Here is a 26,760-nt window from a genome sequence, read left to right as displayed (position 1 = left end):
TTTAGTTACTAATAAAATGTTAAAATTAGTTACATATATTTTTTCACTATTTTTTATAAAATATATATTTTAAAGTAAATTTGAAAATTTGTATGTACTAAAATATAACTTTCTATTTTACATCACCTTTTGTCTTAATGATTTATCCAAAATAAAAAAGAATTGTATCATCTTATTATGGATTCTTTTCTCTAATACATTTATGAAAGACTAAACAAGTTTCTTTTGACTTGCACCTATAAAAGACATCTATTCTCGTCAAGATTTGAACTTGGATCTCTTCAACAAAAACCAAATTCTTTAATCTAATGGTTTTACCAAAACAAATGTAAGTTGAGGAATGATGATCAAGGCTGGCCAATATAGGTATTCCTAAACACCCAATCATGGGGAGCAGCATTGATGGATGTGTGAGACTTCCCATCACTAGTAAGGACCCTAAAAGAAAGAGCTTGGCCCTGAAGACGAGCCTGAGTGAACTCCCAATTGTGACCCCAATTCCTCCTCATGGGAAACCAGGGAGTGTTGGCTCCCTTGATACTCACACTCACAGCCTGTCCATCTCCACCCACATTCCACACCAGAACCAGAAGAAAGTAGGGATTTCCCCTAATGGTGAACCGAATTCCTCCCTTGAAAAGGCATTTGACCTTCCTATAGAGCACAGGCACAATACCCCCCTCATAAACTGCAATATGTTCAAATGCAGGGATGGACAAATCGAGGTGCTTACGTGGAGGATTGCACCACCCTCCATTGTCACTGGGCTTGGCATAATTTGGAGGGCAAAAATCTGTTGCAGTTACTCTCACAGTTCGAGACCCAGTTAAGCACCATTTGCTAAAAATACATTTTACTTCCAAGGAGCTTCTTTGTAGAACATTATTTTTAAATTGATTAGTTTCTGGATTTTTGTATAGGTTTTTGTTTGCATTCATGTTTCAGATCATATTTCATGATTCATCAGACTGTAAGAGAAAAATGGATCGTGAGCTGAAACGTTGATGCAAACAAAAAAAAAATAGACTGTGATGATGGATTATAAAATATGATCTAAAACGTTGATGCAACCAAAAAAATGGACTGTGATGATGGATTGTGGAGTGTGATCTGAAAGGTTGATGCAAACAAAAAATGAACTGTGATGATGGATCATGGAATGTGATCTGAAAAATTGATGCCAACATAGATCATGAACTGTGATCTGAAACATTGATACAAACAAAAACCTACACAACAGAATCCAGAAACTAAAAAATAATCTTAATAAACTGTAGAAAATAAGATAAATGATATCTTACCTTAAATTAATTTTATCTTGCAAAAGATCGATTGACCCTGTCATGTTTGTGGGGATATTTATACATACACAGTAAGATGGTTTTGTAGATTGCATGAATTGTGGAAAAGATAAGCACAAATATTTAAAATATGAACAGGCCTAAAATACCACTCCTTTTAAACCAAACATTTTAATGAATTTATCCCTATTTTATACCCACATTCATCCCCTTTATATTCATTTTGAAGCGCTGGCCTGTAAATGTGTATCTCAGAGGGAGACATTATTTTTCATTAAAATTAATGTGATTGAATAAAATAAATATTATATTTCGTTTGGTTGTTATACATTCTAGATCACTTTTTTGAGGATTACCACATGTATTTGCAGATTAATAGAGCATGTGGATTAAATTGCGTTGAAATTTTAACCAAACTGATGTATAAAATAAATTTGAAAATTGATTGGTAATAAAAATTTATATATATTTCACCTATATTTGTAATTCAATTTTTTATTTATGTTTTTTTTAGTATTTTGAAATTATTTTACTTGTCATTAGGATAATATTATGCAAATTGTTTAATTCTTATTAGTTGAATTAGTTATTAAAAAAATTATTTCATTCAACAAAAACTTTTTTTTTAAAAAGTCATTTCAAATAGAAGAACTCATGTTAGATTTAGGGATAATCAATTTTGAACTGTCACCACGTCAAGGTGACACTCTACCACTGAGTTATATCCCTTTTCTATCCTCATCTAGAAGGGAAATTGTAAGAACTTTTCATTCCCAAAGAATCGAAAATGAAACTCTATTATTATTCTCCGGAAGTTATATCTTGTAATGGATAAAAAAAAGATTGTCACTCTCATTCTTTTTAGTAGAGAATGAAGAATTAATCTGAAGGATTCCGAGAGCATTTTTGTTACAAAATAAAATAAAATATATACATATATATGTATATATTATACTAATCATTCGTGTTAAAACAGGAAAACTACCCAATCAAGTTTCCATAATGAAGAAAGGGAATACTCGAAAAATAAAAATGTCCTCAAAAGAATTGAACGAGAAGCCGTATGAGGAGAAATTCTCATGTATAGTTTTGTATAGTGGCAGTAAAGAAAACCAAACTCTGCCTTACGTAAAGTCACCAGAGTATGATTAACCTCTAAATATGAAATCACTGCTTATATACTTGTTATTGACCATAATTTAAAAGAACATTTCATAGTATTAGTAAGAGGTGGAAGAGTTAAAGATTTGCTTGGTGTTAAATATCACATAATTCAAGGAATCTTAGATGCTGTCTCAATAAAAATTCGTAAACAAGGGCGTTCTAGTGCGTTGTATGTTCTTATCTAAGATTTGTATTATTTTATGATGATGCCATGTCAATTGCTAAAAACATGTAAAGTTTATGGTTAACCCAATAACGAACGTTTTGTAAGGGGACTAGAGTAGGCTAAAACAAACTAATTTGTAAGGATATTATATGTCTAAGGTTTAATATTGTACTGAATTCATTTCATAAGTTTTCCCTTACTGAAGTGTGTGTTAACATATAAATTGGAAATGTCTTGATCTTTTTGGAACAGGGTCAATTCAAATAGCATTGATTTAAAACACCTTCTTTTTTTTTTCTCTTTTTTTAAAGCTAAGGACTTAATCGTATAGATATAAAAAATACAAGAAAGGAAACTGATACTCAATATGAGAATGAGTAAACATAATTCGAATGCATAAGAATGAATATCTTATATATGCAGATCGAATCATGTGGAAAGCCATATTCGATGAAAGTCGTATGTACGGTTTGGAGGGAGATCTTTGATACCTTTAGAGATCCACCCTATAATATGGAGTTAAAAAGCCGAAATAAGTAATTATTAGTCTTTATGAGATAAATTTATGAACCTTTTTCACATTATGTCATGCCAAAGTACTGTAGAAAAGAGAATTGATAAATCTGATCTGATTTATCATAATCGATTAGTTAACATGGTCGTTAACTGTATTCTTAAACACGTAAAAAAATCATTAGCTTATCGAAATTTTTATCAATCTCTAAAAAAGATTCAACAAAAAGCAAAGAAAAATCCACTAATTGTTCTACGCCAAGCAATATGCAAATTGACTCCCAAATTGATAGTAAAATCAAGACGTGTAAGTGGATCCACTTATCAAGTTCCCATTGAAATAAAAAAGAAAGAAGGAAAAATACTTGCTATTCGTTGGTTATTAGAATCATCCAGAAAACGTGCTAGTTGAAATATGCATTTCAAATTGAGTTACAAAATAATGGATGCTACTAGAGAGAAAGGCAATGCTATATGCAAGAAGGAGGAGATTCATAAAGTGGCAGAATCCAATAAAGCTTTTGCGCATTACCATTAACCCACTAACTATAAATAGATCCATAGATTTGTTGCATTCTGGCCAATAAAAGAAAACTTACTTTGTCAAAATTTATCCAAAATTTCTTTTACTGAAACGAAAACGAAAGGAAAAGAAGAATGAAAAATAAATCGTAGATAAATGATAATAAGAAGATTCTGAATGAATATTCAATCTTATTCATCAGGTTTATAGAAATGTTAAAGTTTATAATAATTTTTTAAAGTTTTTTAATTTGTAAAAATTAATTTTTCAAGATTTGATTGGCTAAAACACTTTTCCTAAAAGTTTATATGCAATTTTTTTAAGTTACTAAATTGTAAAAATTATTTTTTGATAATTTGACTGCCTAATCTTTAGAGCCCATTTGAGGGATCCACTAAAAGATGCATTTTTTAAGACAAAATTTAAGAAAACATTTTTCATATATGCAAAATATTTAATAGTTAAAAAAAAATAAATAAATAACACTTGAAACTAAACATACAAAAAAAATTGTTTAAAAATAGATTAAATTTTTGAAATGGATAGGTTTTACAAATTGATAATAATAAATATTATATTGTATATTAGAAATATATTTAAATTATTTAAAAATCAATATATTAAATCATTAAAGAATAAAATAATATAATTATATTAGAACTTATTACATAATATATTTGATATGTGTGAAGGAATCAGAGCGAGCGAGATGGCGACACTGGACGGTAGCAGGAGGGCAAGTGCAAGGTAATGAGTCACAAATTCGCGGAAGTCCGTGCATTGGAAAATGCGCTCTTATAAACGGGGGCCCGTTTTCAAAAAACGGGGGCCCGTTTGTGCTTCGGGCTCCCGAGCCGAAAGGTAACGGGGGCCCGTTTTGTTTAAAAACGGGCCCCCGTTTTGTTATAAAACGGGGGCCCGTTTTTTAGAAACGGGGGCCCGTTTTAAAAAACGGGGGCCCGTTTTAAAAAACGGGGGCCCGTTTCTAAAAACGGGCCCCCGTTTTGTTTAAAAGCGGGCCCCCGTTTCTAAATGGCATTTTTCCTTTTTTTCCACAATCCGCCCTTGTTTGAAAACGGGGGCCCGTTTTGTGGAAGTTGATTCCACAACCCGCCACTTGGCTCGGGATTAGGCCCGGGATAGGCCTGGGATGGCCACACCTGAGACATGGACCTGCAAATTCAAATCTCCATGAATGAAAGCACAAATATGAACTTCAGAAATAGTTTACGCGCCTCTAATTAGAGAATTTTTATACGAAATTAAAACCCATTTCAGATTATACTGTCTAGATTCTAAATATGTAAATTTATTTAAAAATTGATTATTTTAACTATTTTTCATTTAATTTATACTAAATCGGGTCCATAAATTTGAAATATTAACTAATTTTGTTAATTTAATAACTTTTTTATTTTAAAGAATTTTGGAAAAAAAATTATATGTCATCAATCTACACAAAATTCTTTTGTATTTAAAAAAAAAAAAAATCAAAAAATGTTAAGTTTACATCAAATTATGTGGGTCGTACACGTCAAATTTTTAAAAAGATAATTACGGCCATTAAAAAATTAATTAAAAAAAAAATATTAGAAAAAAAAATACAAAAAAATATGCTCATCAATCTTCAGTGTGTTACAAACCATTTCCCAAAATGGTTTGAGAAAATAATTTTAATTGTGTCAAAAAGTGTGGGTCGTACACATGCATGGTATGGTCCTGAAACAGGCATTTTTAAAACATAGTTTTCAGAACTCCATTTAAAAAGTTATTTTTTATTATGTGGGTATTAAAATAAATTATATATTTAGAAACTACACTCAGAGGGCTATCTTTTATATTACTGACTTTTTCCAAGATTCAATCTCTAAGTGTTTCAAAATTTAAGGTCAAATGAGACAAAATCTGAAAATCAGGGAAAACACTTCCACTTTTTGGCCAAAAAGTGGACTCATCTTCTTGCACTGACCCAGGAGCAGTGCTAGCGAATAGAACAGGGTCACCAATTTGAGGTATTTTGGCTCCCAGTCCATGAAGGTTGATTCCTTGAGCAATGAAGTGGACATTACTTTTCGCAAATAAAGGGGGGGTAACAGATAGGTTTCAGGGCTCGAAATATTCCAATCCGTGGTTAAACCATGGAAATCCCTACTCGAGTGGTAATCTGTGCCCTATTGACCTGCACAAGTGGAAGGCGAATGGTTTCAATTGGAACAACAAAGGTTGGTTCTGCAAGGCTAACCATCTTGTATCTGAGGGCCCCAGAAACCGGTATCCATTGCCTAAACCTAACATTTTTGATGCGCTGCTCGAGAGAGACATCCCTTTTACTGACTCTTTTTTGGCTCCCCTGACTGATCATGGTGATTTCCAAAAATGGAATGGGCGCTTCAGGCAAGGAAACTCTAAGGCAGATCAAGCAAGGTTTTGGAGATCTAACTACCGTCTGATTAATCAGAACCCTCGATTGAATCTAGAAAGACGCCTAGATTTACAGAGGGCAAGCTCTATCTCTCAGCGGCCCCGTTTTCATAAACCGGTAAGTAAAACCTCAAGACCCACTATCTTTTTGGATGAGAATAAAATTAATTCTGCTCGATTAAATTTGCTTGAGTCTTGCCTTTTTATCAAGTGGGGTGGTGGAAAGCGGGTTAAGTACAACTTTGAATCTTGGTGTAGAGCATAGTGAGGAAATGATATTAATATTAATATTCTCCCGAATGATTTCTATATGATTGAATTTATGAACAATAAGGAGAAATGGCAAGCTAAAAACAAAGGTCCATATATCCTTGATGGCATTGAAGTTCACATCATTGATTGGCAACCCAATTTCAATCCTCGAACATATGTCTTTGCGGGATAGTAAGGTATGGATAAGACTGTATAATTGTCCCTCGGATTATTGGCACATTGATGTCATTAAGGACATATGCAAAAACCTTGGTACCTTTGTATTAGTTGATGATATCTTGGAAGATAAACTATGGGGAAGCTTTCTCAGAATTTGTATTAGCACAAATCAAATCAACAAGATCCCTGACAAAGTTAGAATTATTAGGGCTTGAAAGATTTGGTTTCAAAAGATTGATAGGGAAGATCGGCTACATATTTGTCCTAAATGCTTCTCCTTGGATCATTCCAGTATTAGTTGTGATGTCTCGACTACGATACAACACAATTATTCTTGTATGCAATCTCCTATTGAGGATAAACTGCAACCGGATCCTCTCATTACCGATGACTCTGAGGATGCCCTTTGCAATGATACTCTTAAGAAGGATAATGCTACACTAACGAAGGCAACCCCTTTGATCATAGTCCCCCCTCCTCTGGTCAAAATGAGAACCAACAAGATCTTCTCACACTGCTAGAGAAGACCAAATTCCTACAGGCAGACATTGAATCCAAGATTGTAGACTCTCTTGCACCCCCCCCTTTGTGCCTAGGAATAAATTGGCAATTGAGGACAAAAATCCACCCTATCAGGATATGGAGAATGACACTATAGGGGTGCTGGGAGGGCAGACTGGCTCTTAGATAGGTATTGAACTAGAAGATGGCAAAATTGAAACTTCCTCCACGGAGAGGGAGGAGGACTTTGAACCTGACTCAAAGGTTATAATGGAGGGTTCCTTAAAAGGTTTTGGAAAATTAGATTCGACTATTGATAAACCAAATTTTAAACCAAAAGGTGTGCGGGGGTGCAATTCCAAAAAAGTCATGCTAGCAGTAGCTGGTGCTTCCTGTGGTCAAACCAAACTTAATTTAGGGAAGGGAATTGCCAGGTTCCCCAGGAGTCATGAGGCTCTTATCTTGGAATGTTAGAGGCATCAATGCCCCTAACAAATGGTGCTTGATTAAGCACCAGATTGATGACACCAAAGGAGATATTTGGCTACTACAGGAAACTAAATGGAGCAAGGCTAAGATTGAGGCCAAAATGAGAGTTTGGGAACAGTGGAATGGGTTTTTTAGGCAATCGGATGGAACTTCCGGTGGCTTGGGAATTATTTGGAACCCCATGAATGTTAATATCTCACTTGTGGGAGAAGATAAGTATTGGCAAAATTGCTTGGTCACTATTCTTGGATGAAATGAGAACTTCAATCTCTTCACTGTTTACAGACCTTCTTCTGCTGGTGATAAGCAGGCTCTCTAGGATCTCCTATCCTTTAAACTAAACAATATTACCGATGGTAGTTGTGTGGTAGCTGGGGATTTTAATGCGATCCTTTCTAGCACTAAGAAAAGTGGGGGTATTCAGAGGACTGGTATGTCCCAAAAAGACTTCTTAGACTTTGTTGAGAAGAATCATCTCTTAGACATTGTTCCGAAAAATGAAATTTTCACATGGACGAACCGGAGATTGGGCTTCACTAATATTGCTGAATGGCTTGACCGGTTCCTTGTTTCTGGTGATTGGCTAGGCCAAAAGATAGCCTTAGAATTATCGATTCTATCACTCACTAGATCAAATCACTACCCGATCTGTCTGGAGGTCACCTTGGCTCAAGCGGAGGGACGTACTCCATTCTGGTTTGAGAAAATGTGGCTCAGAGTGGCTGAACTACATGATCTTATAGCAGCTTGGTGGAATGAGCCGGTATTTAGGAATCATTCGAGACTTCTCATTCTCAATAGAAAACTCAAGTATATTAAGGTTAAGATGAAGGAATGGAATAATAACCACTTCAAGAATATTCATATGGAGAAATTAAGAATTAAGGTTGAATTGGCAGATTTAACCAACTCTATTACGTCTTCAGGAATGAATGAGGAGCTATTCATCAAAGAAAATTCTCTCAAATCTGACCTAAATGAAATCCTCAGATGTGAGGAAATCCACTGGCGAAAAAAATCAAGGGAGTTATGGTTAAAGGAAGGAGATAAAAACACCAAATTCTTCCACCGGTCGGCCATTGCCAATCGTAATAGAAACAAAATATCAGAGATTATGAGATCGGATGGTGTCACTATTAGGAATTACGAGGATATTGCACAGGAAGCTATAAGTTGCTTTGACTCTCTGCTGAATGGTGACCGTCAGGTCGATCATGAAGCAAGAGCTAGAATTATGAACTCAATCTCATCCATCATTTCTGCTAATCAAAATACAGCTCTCTGTAAGCCCATTTCTATTGATGAAGTAAGGAAAACCACCCTCCAGTTGAGATTGGATAAGACTCCTGGCCCGGATGGCTTCCCTACCACGTTCTTCCATCATTACTGGGATATCATTGCTCGATATCTACACCTTTCTATAGAACAATCAAGAAAGAAGGTGACTATGTTAGGGGCCATCAATCACACCTTTTTGAATTTAATTACGAAGAAGCAGAACCCACAACAAATGAGTGACTTCAGGCCTATCACTTTATGAAATACTGTATATAAGATTGTAACAAAGATCATAGCTAACAGATTGAAGCCCCTCCTAATGCACATCATATCCGAGCAACAAAGTGGGTTTTCCCCTGGAAGATCCATTGTAGAAGGTATCATTGTTGGTCATGAAACACTCCACACAACCAGGAAAACCAAGGACTCCTGTATGATTTTAAAACTAGACATCCTGAAAGCTTATGACATGGTGGATAGGGATTTCTTATTTTATGTTCTCAATAAATTTGGCTTCTGTACGGAATGACTCACTTGGGTCACGAGTTGTCTCTCTTCCCCCAAATTCTCGGTTCTGGTCAATGGTTCATTCCACAGTTTCTTCTCTTCAACAAGAGGTATTAGACAAGGTGATCCATTATCACCCTTTCTGTTTATCATAATGGCTGAAGCCTTAGGTCGATCCATAAGAGCTCTCCAACAAAATGGTTGTTGGGTTGGAGTTAATGTGGCAACAGGGGTTGAAAATGACTCATCTTCAATTTGCTGATGACACCATTCTATTTGGATAGGCATGGAGGTGGGAAGCCAGATCAATCAAAACTTGCCTTGATGACTATTGTTTAGCTTCTGGACAGAAAATCAATTGGCACAAATCTGAAGTGTTTTTTGTCAACACTCCGCTCAACTTGCAAACAGTATTATCAAGGATTCTCAATCTCAGAGTTGCTAATTTCCTAGGGAAATTTCTTGGTACCTCACTCTTCATTGGTAGTAACAGAGCTCACTACTGGAAGCACCTCATTGATAAGTGCAAATCCAAGCTTGCAACTTGGAAAGGCAAGTGGTTATCTTCTGCTGAGAAACTCACTATGATAAAGTCGGTCCTTTCAGCGCTATCGATTTTTTCCATGGCTTGCCTACGATTACCGGTGATAGTTGAAGAAGAATTGATTTCTCTAAAGAGAAATTTCCTTTAGAACAAGTCAGATAATAAAGGTAAATTTCCCCTGATAGCTTAGAAAAAGATCTATCAACCAAAAATGGCAGGTGGTGCTGGTATTCGCCAAATATCAATTATGAATTTAGCAATGGGTGCTAAACTAGTTTGGGAAATCTGTAGTAGAGGGAAGCAAAAATGGGCAAGGCTCCTAAAACATAAATATCTAGACTCCCTAGAACCTAAGAGGATTATGACTATCAACAACCCTCCCAGGGGTTCGACCATCTGGAATTTCATTTTGGACAACAATGAAATCATAAGCGATCAGGTTACCTGGGAGGTCAGGAATGACAAGGATGCCTCCTTTTGGTTTGATTCTTGGTCGGGTGAAGATGCTCTATGTCACATCCCCTCTCTACATCCTATTATGGAGGAAACCTATCGCCTCGAGGGGCATAATATCTATGATTATCGTTATCTGATCCTAGAAAATAATATTTCTAAATGGAAATGGAACTCCTTGGATGAGCTCGACTTGGATCAGTTTCAAAAGGACTTATTCATTGACATTCTCAACAAAAGGATTATTTTCCCTTCCCTTGATAAGGATATTATTAGGTGGTGTGGCTCCTTTGATGGAAAATACAAGGTATGCTTTGGCTACAAGCTGAAAGAAGTGGCTATAGACAAAAAAGACTGGCCTGTTAATCTATTTTGGCATCAACACCTCCTTCCCAAATCGGGTTCCTTTGCCTGGTTGGCTTGCTAGAGGAAAATATTAACCCAAGAAAGGCTCCATTCAATGGGTATCAATGGACCCAGTAGATGTCCTTTATGTCGAGATCAGGAAGAGACTGTTGATCATCTTCTTCTCCATTGAAAATTCTCCAGTCATTCTTGGTGGTATTTCATGGAAAAATTGAGATTATTCGGCCCCTTCCCAGCAGGGCTGAACAATTGGTTTTTCCAATGGCCTAAACCGGTAGGAAAGGCATTTTTAAAATTTTTTCTCTTCATCCTCCCATCACTTCTGATTTGGGAAATTTGGAAAAAAAGGAACTGTAGAATCTTCCAGGGTAAAGATATGGGCCCTCAGTGTCTTTGTGCAAAAATTGAGAACCACCTGACTGAGCTCCTGAATGTGGTGGCCCAATCCAAAACACTTAAGAAAAATTTGTTCATGATCTAGGATTGTAAGATTAAGATGTCTCTTCCAAACCTACTCATCCCTTTGATTTTTGGTCTAGGCTCTCCAGTGGATCAGACCAATCCAAGAGTGAGGATGATTTGGGATGCACCAGCGGTTGGGTGGAGCAAGGTAAAATTTGATGGAGAATTCTGAGGGACTTTGATGGTCTCTATATAAAAGAAATCTCTAAAAATATTGGAGTGGCTACTAATAATGAAGTGGAATTCAGAGCAGCATTTAGAGGTCTTCAACTAGGGAAGGAGCTTGGGGTGCAGAAAATTCATTTGGAGGTTGACTCATTAAATGTCATTAATGCGATCCACTGCAATAGCACCCCTTGTTGGCACCTTAACTAGTGGCTTCAACCGATCCTGGTGCTGCTAGCTTCCTTTTATGAATTCTAAGTTAGCCATATCTACATATAAGGTAATGGTGAAGCCGATAGACTTTCTAAATTGGCTATAACCATTAGTGACCCCCCTAAAGATCCATCGATGATTTTTCTTGTTGGGCCGATTGACATGCTCTCCTCACTCAGGTTGGATCCTTTGAAATATGACGCGTACAGGTGGGTCTCTTGATAGGTGCACGCTCTTCGTTTCTATCTTCCCCCTCTGGTTGTGGAGAAAATCGATGCTCTATTCCCTGATAACTGTGACTCCCCCTCTCCACCTTTTGGTCTTGGTTTTGGTGGAAAGATCGACCGACTGCCTTGCTAACTAGTTAAGCACTCTTCCTATCATCGTGATGTGATGCATTGTCAACACTATTGATTAGTGCTAGCTTTTGGCTCGCAACTATTTAATACAAGTGTACTTGAGTATCTAGTTATGACTATATCCTTCAAGATTTGTTTATCATCACTTGATGCTTAAAGTCGATTGACATAAAGTTGAGGAGATTTGGAGTAGATGGTTAGTCAGATACTGGCAGCTCACGCATGTGGGCATTTATTGGAGATGCAGGTGCAGGGTGTCGTATTCTCTGGTTTGACTCCTTGCTATTTAATAAAGGAATACCCCTTCTTTCCACCATATTTTGTTTTCCTCTCTTGGCAACTCGGTATGGAGACCCCAATCCTCCTCGAAGCTACTTGTCGACATATGGCTTTCCTGGGAGAAATCACAGACAGGCATCTACAAGAGGTCCTTTTTCTTGACATCCTCTCATTCTCCACACCTTAAAGAGGATCCTGGGAAAGGAATTTATTATGGCTTACCATAGGTACAGAGCCAATGTTGATATTCCAGCCTTTTTTCTTGCAATATTAATCTACATGGAAACTAGTAAGCGGCAAGAAAAACTGCTAACCCAGATGATGTTCAAGCACTGCTTGTTGGGAGAAATAGATGTTGTATTGGACAATATTGATGCCAATCTCATAATTTCACTTCCCCAAAACTACTATATGTCATTTAGCAATGGAGTGGAGGTGAAGAAGCTCATGATTGTTAATTCTCTGGATTTTGTATCCTTCCAAGCAACTTGGCCTGTCATCTCCAAGAACATTGAGTTCCTTCTAAAAGCGGGTGGTATACAAAGCAGTTTCATGTCGAATTGGAGGGCAATTTTTCTCCGTGGTGAAGATTTAGTGGTGACTAATGACCTTGGGATCCTTGAGAATGGTGATTTGATGGATGGAAATGGGGGTTTGGGCTGGGTTAAGAATGGTACCCAAATGACTACCGACTCCCTAAGGAGAAGGTAGAATCAACAACTCATTTGTATTGTGGCACTAAATGTCCCATTGTCTTAGATGCAGCCAATGCACTCTTGGATGATGCTTCTGATGACTCTCTGTGACTCCGGTTGACTCTAAGCCCTCCGGTCTCTCTGCCTTTTGAGATTGCCTATTTTTGTCTTATGACCTCTGCGTCTTTAAGAGGTCTTTAAAAGGTCGGTCTATTGTTCTCCTCATCCAGTCCTATGTTGATTTCTCTTTTCCATGGATTAGAGCTATGGTAGAGGGTTTTCTTCCTGATTCTTTCCCCCTACTGCTCTTATTGAATCAGGCCTTGTATTCTCCTTCTTTTTTAATACAAGGGTGCTGCCCCTGTGCAACTATTTACTTATTAAATATATATATATATTAGATATGTGTGTATGAGTGATTTAACAAATCATTGAAAATTAAAATATAATATTATTATATTATAATTTATTACAAAATATATTTAAAATATATTAAACTATTAAAAAATATAATTATATTAAACCATTAATAATCAAATAATAAATTATTATATAATAACATTACATTTTTTGATGAATACGTGTGTCAGTTACTATTAATTTACAAAAATATACATATTTTTAGAAAAATGTATAACACGAGGTCACCCCTCAAAGTCACTGAACAGTTCCTAGAAGTTAGATAACAAAAATAAGAGAAAAATCATTTAAACGGTGAGATCAATACTAGTGGGAGGCAAAGGGGGATCTTGGTGATTTGATTTACCCATACATCAATGGGGTCTAGGATGACATCAAGAAGGGATCACCCCCCATCAACACTCATTTCTCCCTCCTCTTTATCTTCATTCCTTGCATGTGAAATTGCTAGAGTTAATCAAGAGAAACACTTTGAAGAGTCTGTCCAACCACCACCACCACTAGCCAATGACCAACTATTGCCACCACTAGTAGATGGCCCCACCTTAGTTGTAGGCTACCCAAAGGAAAAAATCACATGTGGGGGAGAGGCAAAGCACCACTAAGCCATGTTGCTTCTACCACTAAAGTGGTGGTGATGAGCCTAGTATTATGGTGACTAAAAATATCAAAAAAAAAAGTTCTAGCCACATCTATGGCTGTGAGGTGGAGAACAACCATAGGAAACAATACTATCTAAGGGGACCCTAGCCATAGTACAAGGGGCATTGCCCCAGTGATATAGTAACTCTTGGATGTGAGCCACTTAAACACCACTTTATTTTCTTGAGCTTGAATTTGAAGCATAACATTGTTACAAGTAGAAGCTTTAATAAAGAGTGAAACAAAAGTATCAATAGAGTTGTGAGTAGAAAAAAGTAGCATTCCAATCTTTTCATAAGGAAAAAAAATTCCCATGTTGAAAGTAGGCCAAATTTGGGTATACTTGAAGGGAATGTAAGGTCAACCCCCTAAAAGAACCATATGCCAAGAAAAATGCTTTGGTGAAAAGGGGCAAAATAAGTTATAATTCCAACTCCACAATCATTGACCATGGTGACAAAACTAGAAGAGGTGTTTAGAAGACTATGGTTTGTTGTTGAATGGACAATGAGGGTCCAAAACTTACATATGGATGAGGGGTAAAAGTACAAAGCAATGCCACACTTTTATAAAGAAAATTGCCCATGTTAATTCAACTTGTTAAACTGAATCACTAGAAAGTGACATATATATTTTGAATTTTGAAATGATGTAAACTAATAAAATGTATATTTTTTAGTATATTTTATGTTTTTATTAAAAAGAATTAAAAAACTATTCGAATACAATTTTTTTAATAAAATAAACACTAAAATTTAGTTTTTAATAAAATGCTAAAATTAGTTACATAGAGCATCACTCTTTATATAGTAAATTTACCTTTTATTTCTTCAATTTTTTGTGCATTGATAACTTGAAACTTTAGTGCATGGATATATTTTTCAATATTTTTATGAAATATATATTTTAAAGTAAATTTAAAAATTTGCATGTACTAAAATATAACTCTTTGTAGTTGACATCACCTTTTGTCTTAATGATTTATCCAAAATAAAAAAGAATTATATCATCTTGTTATGGATTCTTTTCTCTAATGCATCACATTTTAATTCTTAAAAAATAAATTTTAGTATTTTTCTTTGACAAGATAATTAAAATTATTTATTAACACAATTCAGATTTTACCACATTGGGCTTTTGGCTAAGGATTGTTGGGAATGAGCTCTTCTAGGGTTTGAGGTTGTGTATTCTGTCCTGTTTGTTTCATACCGCATTTACTTCGAGATTTTTGTGTTTATTATGGCTCCGACCAACTTTAGCCCAACAATTGATGCTAGTTGTTGGAGTTGCTGCAATGGACCCTCATGGATCCCCTGAGAAAATGCCCTCACAATTTTATTCTGAAAGTGTTTCATGAGGTATGTCCTCGCCTGATGTTGTACTTCCTGTTCAGGATTTTGACAATGCCTATGATTGGCTTGAAAAATGTACTTTGATAGGTTATTTTGTGGGTAGGATCCCTCCTGAAAGCATGCTTCATGACTGGGTCGCCAAAGCTTGGTCTCCTCATTGAGTTAGGCTTGATGGTGTCCAAAGTCTCATGAAAGGTTTTTTTTTGTTTCTCTTTTCAAACCCTTCCCATGTAGAGCCCATTCTCTCCCATGGTCTGTGGACTGTTAGGTCGTCCCTTCTAGTTTTCCAGCGTTGGTCTTGTGATTCTTCTATCTCAGATGATAAAAAATTGTGAGTTCTAGTCTGGGTTGAATTCCTTCACTAATACATTTGGTCTAGAATTCCGATAGAGATTTCCGATGGAGAAGGTATATTGTGACCAAATAATCTCCGACGGAGAAGGTATATTGTGACCAAATTTGATTTTTTTTTGAAAAAGTGCCTGCGTTCATCAAAATTTCGACTGCAACGGGCATTACTTAAAAAAAAGAAAAAAGAGGCCAAGTCATTTGTGTTGCATTCAATCCTGTGCAGGCTTCCTCATCAAGCTCAACCCCTGACAAGATAAAATGATACACTCACCATTTGAGGTAGGATCTTCACCTTCATTTTGGATTTGGATAATATGAGGAATTGAACTTCACTTTCATTTTGGATTTGCATAATATGCCGAATTGTTTAATATTCACCTTCATTCATTAAATCTTCACATTTGAGGAATTTCGGATTTACATAACATTTGCATGAGGAATTTTGGATTTGCATAATGTTTGGATGAGGAATTTTGGAATTTCAGATTTGAATGTTTACCATGACAGGGGAAAGAGGTTATAATAGGTTTCCGTAGAAGCCATATCCTATACGCCCAAGGGCAGTACGCTTTGTAATCCTTTGCCCACATAGAACCATCACCGTACCACTCTTTCAATCCTACTTCCCTTCTACCATGGTTGGAAGTATTCAATCATATGAAAGAGGAAAACTATCAGACATATACTTAGCATAAAATAAATAAGTTGTAAAATTTCACAAATTAGAGGGTGAACCCTAGTAATAGTAGACTAATCGACAGTGAGACCTTGTGGTTTGATCACGAGATGCTTCCCCAACAAGATCAGATCGATACTGGATTAGTGTGTAGAAGTGTATTCATTAATCCAACATCCATTATATTATATACAAAGGAATTCATACCAAATAGTATTAATTAATCAATCTATTTTATATTCAGTGCCTTATCAAGTATTTAGTGTTTGGTTTGATGATCTTCTAACTGTTGGGAGTTTCCATGAGCCATAAAACATAAAATATTGTCAAGGCATAAATAATTTTCAAGTCCAAAACTAGATAAAACATCAAACTAGGTTACACATCTTAATCTTCTTCATTTTCTTTTTTTTGATCTTTCTAGTTCTTTTCTTCCTCTTCAACATCTCCCTCTTCATTAACCTTCTTCTTGCCCTTGTCTTTATCCACCTTCTTTGGCTTTGTCCAACAATCCTGATAGGAGTCAAATGGCTATCCCAATGAGGGGGAAATTCCATCCCAACTAGTTGTATCATAGTCCTATATCTCATCTCAAATAATAAAGAGAATATAGGGCTGCATATATGAAGAAAAAAAATGTTGGAAAAGACTATTTCCACCTACTTGGCCACCTAGGAGTGTTTTTTGAGGTGTATTCAAAGCTTTTACTCCTTTTGTTGCATTTTCACTTGAAATATGGTTGAGTTGGCTTTGTAAGCTCCTAGATACTTGGTACATGTTCTAATTGAGTTAAAAGAGTCTCAATACTACCCTATAGTCATGCTCTACCTTATCCAGCTACTCAATTAGCTTCCCAAACTTATAGGACATATGGTTTTATTCCTTACTTTGAGTTGAAATTGTCTTGGGTTAGATATAACTAAAATAAGCCATTCCTTCAACTACTTCAAAAATCATCAAAAAGACTTCATACTACTATCTACATGTGTTTCTATCCTTAAGAAGTCCAATTTATGCAAATGAAAAAACACCTAAGAGGTCATAGCTACTCCTTTTGACTTGGTAATATTCATGGTTTTTCTTTGTCTATTTAACTTCATTCCTTGCATCTTACCCACTATCTTGTAGCATACTTTGTTTTCTTTTTTAGTGAATTGCATTTAGTGGACTGTTGTGCATCTTCAAAATCATTTGACAACTTCAGGAAATGATTTTCCTTCTTTATTACTTGACTATATAATTTAATATGCATGGATGGTATTATCATTTAATTTTCAAGATGGACCTTATATGGATGGTCCTTGCACCTTTTCAAATTTAACTTTTGCAAAAGTCCAAATTTGGAGAGGAAATTCCTACTATTTATGAATCCAACATTCATCTTTAAAATTTTAGGTCCAATTTCCATGAATAAGGGTTCCCAAGACCTCTTTCCTATAAAAATGAGCCATGAGGAACATCATGAATAAGGGAATGAACCAAATTTATGGAAACATTGTCAAACCTAAGTACAATTAGGCATAAATAAGGCACAACCACTTAAATTGAGTCCAAACCTAGTGTATATTTTTAAAGAGATACAACTTATGATACGATATTTAGACCCCTCTTAGCAAGAGTATGAAATTATGCTCATGTACTCTTGGGAAAATATGGAGAAACCAAATATTCTTTCACCAAGATATTGAAGAGTCAAGATGACTACAAGTTTGGAAAGGTGGTAGCTCCCAAGACTTATGATATTGGCAATCTACAATATTGAGATAAAAGGGAAGTACAAAGTGAGTAATATGAGTAACATTGGTAGCACACATGGAGCATGCAAAACACAAAGTTATGACATTTAGAACTAGTAAGATTCATATATTCTCACTAGGAACCATATCAAAAAGACAAGGCATAGATCTAGGACTAGTAAGATCCTTATATAGTTACTAGGAGCCATGTCAGAGACACATAAAAGCATGATACCCAAGTTAGTAAGATCCTCTAATAATTATTCATAGATCGCATTCTAACAACAAATAGAGACTTAATTGTAAAAGTTTGAGGTCCATTGGGAAAAAAGTTGTCATATTGCCATGACAACTTTTGCATTTCTTGTAGAAACTTCTTAAAAATATGGTTGGAAAGTTAGTTTATGGTGGTTTGAGGTTGTAACCCACTTGGATGGGAATAAATAGGCCTTTGGCATGCCATCCAAGAGTTTTTCTTAATGAAATTGGGGTTTTATGTGCATTTTTTGATATTTCGGTCTGATTCTCTTCATTTTTCATTGTGAAAATCATCATAATTTGATGGGAAGTTGATTGTATATGGTAGAGAAGTGAGTTAAATTCATTTTTTCTTTTTGTGGCATTTAATTTCATTTTGTTTTAAATTAGATATCATAGTTTTTCCAAAAAATGTCAAAACCCTGCCTAGTGTTTACCGAGAGGAGTAAATAATGTATAGTTTGGTCTCCCATGCATATAAATTCACCCAAATGTGTGGGAAGACCTTTTTCATGCTACGTATCATATAAGGGAAGAATTTGGTGGGAAGACCAAGCGATTGGTATTTTGAAGTGGTTGATGATAGAGAGAGGGGTGAGGGGACCCTATGCAACCTTCGGAAGGGTTTGTCGATAAAAACCAAATGAATAGATTAAATTTCTATGACTATCCAAAGGGTATTGATTGTCACAGTCATAGTTTTACTAGTGATATTGTTTTTTATTTTGATAGAGTTGTGTTTGTAAACCCAAGTGTGGACATGTAATGGAGTCATGAGATGTCTTAAGACTACATCAATACTTAACAACAACATAGTGTGTAGGCACCTAAAATCTAAAAGGACTACATATTGGAAGGTGTGTGTGATGATGCCATGAAAGGTCTGATATCCCTATGTATTGGACTGAGAAAACTAGTGAAAGACAAAAAAAAATGCATTGAGAAGGCAAAAGGTTGAATTGCCTAATGTTTGTTATTGAAGTGATGTGTGGGGACCCTGCCAAGTCAAATACCTTGTTGTAGTTTCAAAGGGTGGAAAAAGAATAAGAATTTTATTTACCATCCTAATAGACCATCCATCATAACAATTATTACCAATATTGATGTGTGTGTTGCAAACAAAGTTCTAGAGGAAGGCTCTTTCTATTGTAATACCAAGTGAGTGTTCATAGACCTTGTGTAGGGTCCTCCTAGCCTAGAGTTAGGAGTTCAAAGCCTACATACATTGATTTGGCCTTGTGGCCATCAATGAGTGCTCACCCAATAGGAGAAGTCTTGAGACTGACAATTTTGGAAGTGTGGCATTGTTGAGAGCCAACACTTATGTGTGAGCCCCATCTTCATGTATTATGATTAGTTTCCATGATACTTGACCCTATCCTCATGGTGTTGTCTCAATTATATTCATGTATTTTCTTGAAGAAACATGATGTGAGAAGTTTGATGCAGAGGCAAGGGTAGAACTCAGTATTTCATATTAGGACGACAACCACATTGATTAGGCAAGTCAGATAAGGTCTCTCCAATGTTTAGGATACTGAATTCACATTAGACACTCATGGATTACCCCAATTAGACATTAGTCAACTTAATATATTATACAAGGATTGCATACTAGAAAGCCATTAGATATGTTTTGAGATGAAAAAGAAGAGTTAAATGGTTTTGGTTCAATGATGATAATTTCTATTTTCAAGTAGCTTAATTTGGTGTATTATACTGAAACATGATTTCATAACTAACATTTCAACTTCTATATAACTAGTTCTATAGCCTAGTTTTCTTGTCTGTGAAGAAAGACCATGTTAGACAATATCAGTGAACAACAAAATAAGGAGACAATTGCTAGATTATGGTCTAACTTGAAAAGAAAAGGTGATGCAAAATGTTATTGTCCCTGCAAAATTTGTAAGGGGTTAAAGACTAGAAGACTTCTAATCAAAACAACGAAGAAATATTGTAGGCTGCATGGTCACGTTGAAGGTGGACATGATTATCATCCATTGGTAAGTTTTTCATTATATCATTTTAACAATTTATATACATAATAAATCATGTGATGATGAGATCATGATCATGGTTTATTTATGTTTATCAGTTTTATATAGGTCGAGCACCTTGAAGCACATGGTATGGATCAACACAACCCAAAAAATATGGTTTTCGAAGTGGACGAACATGGAGGTGTGAATATCAAAGTTGAAGATAATGATCCCATGGAAGATGACGATCATGAGCTAGAAAACACAATTGAAGATGATGGTACAAATACATTGATCCATGACACATTTAGTACTCGCGTAGCTGATCATGATGATGAAGATGATCTTGTTGTTGTTCATGATGTCCCTCTACTTGAGAAGGCATTTAAGGCCCTTTACAAAGGCTCATAGACAACTCTTCTCTCCGTTGTATTGTTGTTGGTGAACTTGAAGGTTATGAATGGTTTATCCAACATAACAATGTCACGTATGTTAAGGTAAGTCATATATGTCATAATAAACTATGAATCATGTTGTACCATTAATATTCTTTATATTAACAAATTATATTTTTTTGTTGTAGATTGATAGGTGATTTTTTGTTACCACCATCAAATATTCTACATCGTTCATACCAAGAATTATCTACCGTTATGAAAGATATTGGAATGGAGTATCAAGCAATAGATGCTTGTCCCAATGATCATATTATATATCACAAACAACATGAATTTTGAATTGAATGCCCTGAATGTCATATCAGTAGATATCGAATAGATCAAATAACAAAAAGGGTTCCTCACAAGGTTCTTCGCTATATTCCCATTATTCTACGTATGCAATGATTATTCAAGTGCACTAGCTTGGCACAATTTATGGATTACCATACACGCAATAGAAGTCGAGATGACATTATTCGAATGCCTGTAGATGGTTCAACATTTATGGACTTAGAGGAAAAGTGGCCACACTTTAAAGAAGAACCTTGTAATCTCAGGCTTTCATTGGTAGCGGATGGTGTCAATCCATTTGGAGAGATGAGATTTGTTTACTTAATGTGGCTTGTTTTTGTTATCAACAATAACATTTCTCCATGGATGTCAATAAAGAGGGAGCATATAATGCTGGAAATGATTGTTCTAGGTATTTTATCATTTAAATATGGTCGTCTAAATTTAACTATAAATATTGTAGTAAAATGGTCATAATAATTATGTAATGTTTTTGTTCATTCGATTAGGTAAGTACCAAGTTAAAGATATGAATTTATATATCGAGCCTCTTATCAACGAGTTGTTGGAGTTATGGAATGGTGTCACTATGTATGACGTCTCTAGACCAATAGGACAAAGACAATTTCAATTCCATGCGATGGTTCTATGGACAATACACAATGCCCCAGGGCTAACACATTTTTGTGGTATGTTATAGTATTTAAGTTGTGCATGAACATTATAATTCAAAAAATTATCATATTTAATCCAATTATACATTATCTTGCAGGTCTTCAAACAAAGGGAAAATTTGCATGTCCTATTTGTGGTCCAAAGATGAAATCTCGTCATTCAAAAAGTTTAGGAAAGCAAGTGTTTGATGAGTATAGGCACTTTCTCCACAAAAATCATAAGTATCGAAATACTGAAAAACATCTTTTCAATGGGAAAGAAGAGAATACATCAAAGCCACGAAGAATGACACCTCACCTGTGGAAGTTGGAATATAATAGAATTAATCGTCAAGGTAATGCCATTCCATCTATTGGTTTGTCATAAAACATCTTTTATATTTTGTTTTGTTTACTGATGATGTGATTGATGATCATGAAGGTCGTGAAGGCATAAATGACCACTTTCCTAAGGGAGTAAAAAGTTATCCCCAACAATTTGGTAGGTTGCCCTACTACGAGCAGTTACAAATTTTTCATTTGTTTGATATTATGCGTATTGGAAAGAATATAACAGAGACATTATGGAAAATATTGGATGGAAGGCGTGACAAAGAAAAAATTGTCAAAATATGTAGTGACATTCAGGATTCCAATCATGCAATGATAAATGTCATTCAATTAAATAGCCATGGAGACCAAATTAATATAAGTGAGCTTCCTTGGTTATTAAGGGACTAGCAAAGCAATTCTATAAAAGAAGTCATACGAAAAATTCAATTTCCCACAGGATTTGCTGTGAACATAAACAATCTCCTATCAAAGAAAAGTGAATTTGGGCTAGGGATAAAAATGCATTATTGACATACCTTCATTAAGGTAATTCATGTTCTTGTGTTTTTACTATGTATTTAAGTACTGCGTGTACGTGTACTTTTCATTGTATTATATTACAAAAAAATGAAAAGATAATTTTATAATTGTTGTAGTACGTTCTACCTCTATCTCTCCTAGATGACTTCGACAATAATGTCAAGCAAGTGATCATATATGATCTTGGAAAATACATGAGGTAGGTAGTGATATTTATTCAGTTCATTGTATAGATATTATATTTGCTATTTGTTTTACATGTTATGTAATATATTTTTTTGCGTCTTGAATATCTTGTAGGTGGTTGTTGTGTAAAGAAATCCATAAAGATGATATAAAATATTGGAAGTGAAAAATTCCTCATTTAATGTGTGAAATGCAAAAGTGTCTACCTCCATCATTTTTCAATGCACAAGAACACTACCTCATACACCAAGTTGAGGAGATTGAATTGTGTGGACCTGTACACACTAGGTCAATGTGGATGGTTGAGATGCACTTGAAATTTTTTAAGGCTTTGGTTCAACAAAGAGAACATCTTGAGGGTTATATGGTGGAGGGATATATGGTATACTAGACTATGGTGTATATTTCTGAATATCTTCCTAAGTTTGCAACAAAGATCCACGTGGATCGTATTTGGGATCCCAACCCCATTAACAAATTCAAAGGGGAGTACTTGACAGGGAAAGGTAGATTGAGGAAAGTGAGGTAATTATAAGATGTTATTGTAGTTAATTAATTCTTAATCTTCAAAATAAATTGGTTGTAAGATGTCTATTTATTTTTTGTACAGTTGGTCGAGAGTGGGATGCACTATAATTGTATATTGCAAACAATTTTTGATTGGATGACGGTATGGATTGAACATTGTCAACATTCTGGATGCACGTTAACATGGGAAGGTGTGTCTTCATTGTTTAAAGAATCTCATCATAATGGAGATTCCAATGTTACACAAAGGGAAATTGGTTCAGCACATGGTTTAAGAGATAAACAGGTACGTAAAAATTTATTAATCACCCATATGTTTATCAACTCACAATGCAACAAATTTTACATGTTTGACATATTACAGGTCAAACACCACAATGCTATGTGTTGCAATGGTCATAAATTTTCAATAAAAAAGTTGGATGGCACGAAGAAAACTTGTGATTCTGGCATGACTGCAGTTTTTGAGGTGACAAATATTTCATTGAGAAATGACATACATCCTCAACAATCTAAAAATCGATACTATGACATTTTGGATGATATACTTGAGTGTGACTTTAATTCCTTCAAATTAGTTTTGTTCATCATCAAATGGTACAGGCTACGATTGAATAAAAATGATCCTGATAGAACTGTTATTGAACATGATAATGGTTTTACAATGCTAAATACAAGGTCATTTGAACTAGTTGGGGATGAGCCCTATGTTCTTTCAAGCCAATGTGACAAAGTATTTTACTTAGAGGTTCCACATAAACCAGGTTGGTCATTTGTTGCTAGACATGATCCAAGAGGAAGGCCAATAAAGTATAATGTGATGGAAGAAGAAGATACCAAAGAAGTAGAAGATGAAGTGGATGATGATCACGATCGACAACTTCTCAATGATGAAGAAGAAGAAGAAGAAGAAGAAAAAGAAGAAAAAGAATAAGAAGATGATGATGATGATGATGATGATGATGATGATGATGATGATGGTGATGGTGATGGTGATGGTGGTGATGGTGATGGTGATGATGATGGTGAAGACGTTGATGGTGATGATGATGATGATGATGATGATGATGATGATGATGATGATGATGATGATGATGATGATGATGATGATGATGATGATGATGTTGGCGATGATGACCTTGATGTTCATGATGATGAATGAAATGTATGAGGTATGCGATTAGTATATCATCTATTTAATATTGACTTCTTGATAGAATTTTTTTTACATAATTAATTCATTATGTTTTGAATTCTTATGCCATTACATAATTAATTCATGATGCACATTTTAATATGGAGATGGAGATAGGGAGAGTGACTATTTATGTGACATTTTTTAAACTATGTTTATTTATGGAAATTGGATTGATTATTAGCTATGTGATGGATGTTGATTTAAAATACATATGTGATGGATAACATGTTTATGATGATGCATGTGAAATTTTTTGAACTTTGTATTTATTTATAGAATGTGGATTGTTTATTACCTATGTGATGGATGGTGATTTATGATACATATGTGATGGATTACATGTTTATTATGACACATATATGATGCTAATTGTGATACTCAATTACATATATGATGATACATCATGTGATGCTTATGATGCTTATGATACATAGGTATTTATTGTTTATCAACTTACAAATCATGTAGTAATGCTTATGATGCTCAATTGATGGTGTTGATTTCAGGTATAGTCCCTATGTGATGTTGTCACCCTTGGTGGGAACAAGTTGTTGACTACAGACATCGTCAGCCATTTAGTTGAGGATCCTGCATAGTCTACATAAAGTAAAGGTAAGGAATTAAAAAAATTACAATAATTTTGATGACATCTTTTTATTATTTAATACTCTTTTTGTCTACAAAGTTCATGTTGTTCATGTTGTGTACTATGTAATTTTTAGCTAACATAAGATAATTGAATTACATTGTACAGGACCCTGAACCCCTTTGACGAGGATCTTACACAATCTCATGGATGGACAGGTATAACTAGTCAATACACCCTATAGAAACAATTTGTTTTTTTTTAAATTACTTGGAAAACAAACTTCCTCCATTTTTCAAACCTTGACATTAGAAACAAATCTTATACAGTTATCAACATTTAAGGCCCCAATTGGACTTATTCCAATTTTAATCCCAAAATATACTTTAGGGCCGACTTCTTCATCAACATTACCCTCATTTGCAAAATTTCTCTCATTACCAATTAACTCTATCATTTCATGGAGTGTAGGTACCCCTAAATAGGTATTTGTCAAATCTGTCTTTGTCGAGTGAGGAAAATGTAGGAATAGAAAATAAAAGTGACACATGTAGTAGGTCTACAATAGGAAGATCAACAAGAGGTCAAAAGATTAGAAGAAAATTCAATAAACGCATGAAATTTTTCCTTGCTCAAGGGGGGTCATGTTCTTATGATGATGAGACCAAAGATGACATTGAGGTTCCACTAAGGTACAAACATCTATAGAAACAATGGGTGCCCAAAGAACTTCCTCCAATAAACACCGATTTTTGTGTTAATGATAGGGTATATCGCATAGCACCTTCATCGTTACATGGTTTAGGCTTATTTTCCATGGATGACATAAAGGTTTGTTACAATAAAGTTGGTTAATTGATGGAGTTTGTTGGACCTTGTTATAATTACAATAATTGGATGCAAATTGTTAAATATAAAAAAAGTATGCATAGGTATGCACTGTTAGCAAATTATATACAATAGAAAGATAATGATCAAAGTAAACAAGTGGCTGCATACATTGATGGTCAGCTAAAACCAACAAGGAATATTGCAGGTTTTATAAATAGTATGCAACTTGGGTCAACTAATAAACAACCCAATTACGTATTTGAGGCGCACGAGGGGAATCATGTATTTGTATGTGCGATAAAATCAATAAGTGCAGGCAAAGAGCTTCTAATTGGTTACAGTTTGAATCGTATAGATACAAACACAGTTAATATCATGGGGGTGGTACATACTATATACCATTTAAATTAACCAACCTCCAATTAATGAATCCAATATACCATTTTATTATGAAGTTTTTTTCCTAAACTTCTATTGGTTTAATTTCACTAACATTTTTTATATTTTTTCTTTGTCACAGGGTGACATGGATCCATCACATATCATAGATAGGGATGTAGGTTGCGACACTTCTACCGAGAAAGTAAACCTCATTATAACTGTACAAATTAGATAGAAGGAAACTATTACATTATTATGTTCTTTTTTTTAGTGATTTAGACTAATTTTGTAATTGTTAATGATATTCTTGACATAGATGAATGTTCGGGGAAAGGGAAAGGGAGTTGCAGTACCTAAGCACCTCTCTAGGGATGTGGAATCAATAGGGTTAAGCGATGATGACCCTAAAGATTCCACACACCCTATGGAATTTATAAAAAAACCTCCTAGAAAAATTACTAAAGAGATTGTTGCTTTGGCAGCCATGCATGCTTTTACTGATGAGATACGAGAGGGTGGAATTATTGATTCGAACAACAGAAAAC

The 26,760-nt window shown here is 35.0% G+C and overlaps 1 protein-coding gene across 1 annotated transcript in view; it reads right to left on the bottom strand.

Moving 5' to 3' along the window:
* Window positions 1–347: 347 nt before the first annotated feature.
* The window catches only part of LOC131043009 (expansin-A9-like), a 96,096-nt gene continuing 69,683 nt past the window's right edge, over window positions 348–26,760 (bottom strand). The window contains exon 3 of the mRNA XM_057976359.2: window positions 348–840. Coding sequence (XP_057832342.2) covers window positions 348–840 — 493 coding nt within the window. The remainder of the gene's footprint in view (window positions 841–26,760) is intronic.

Source organism: Cryptomeria japonica, chromosome 6 (genome assembly GCF_030272615.1).
Source record: "Cryptomeria japonica chromosome 6, Sugi_1.0, whole genome shotgun sequence".
Lineage (NCBI taxonomy): Eukaryota > Viridiplantae > Streptophyta > Pinopsida > Cupressales > Cupressaceae > Cryptomeria > Cryptomeria japonica.
The sequence above is the reverse complement of the archived record's forward strand: the minus strand, read 5'-3'. Positions and strand labels throughout refer to the sequence as shown.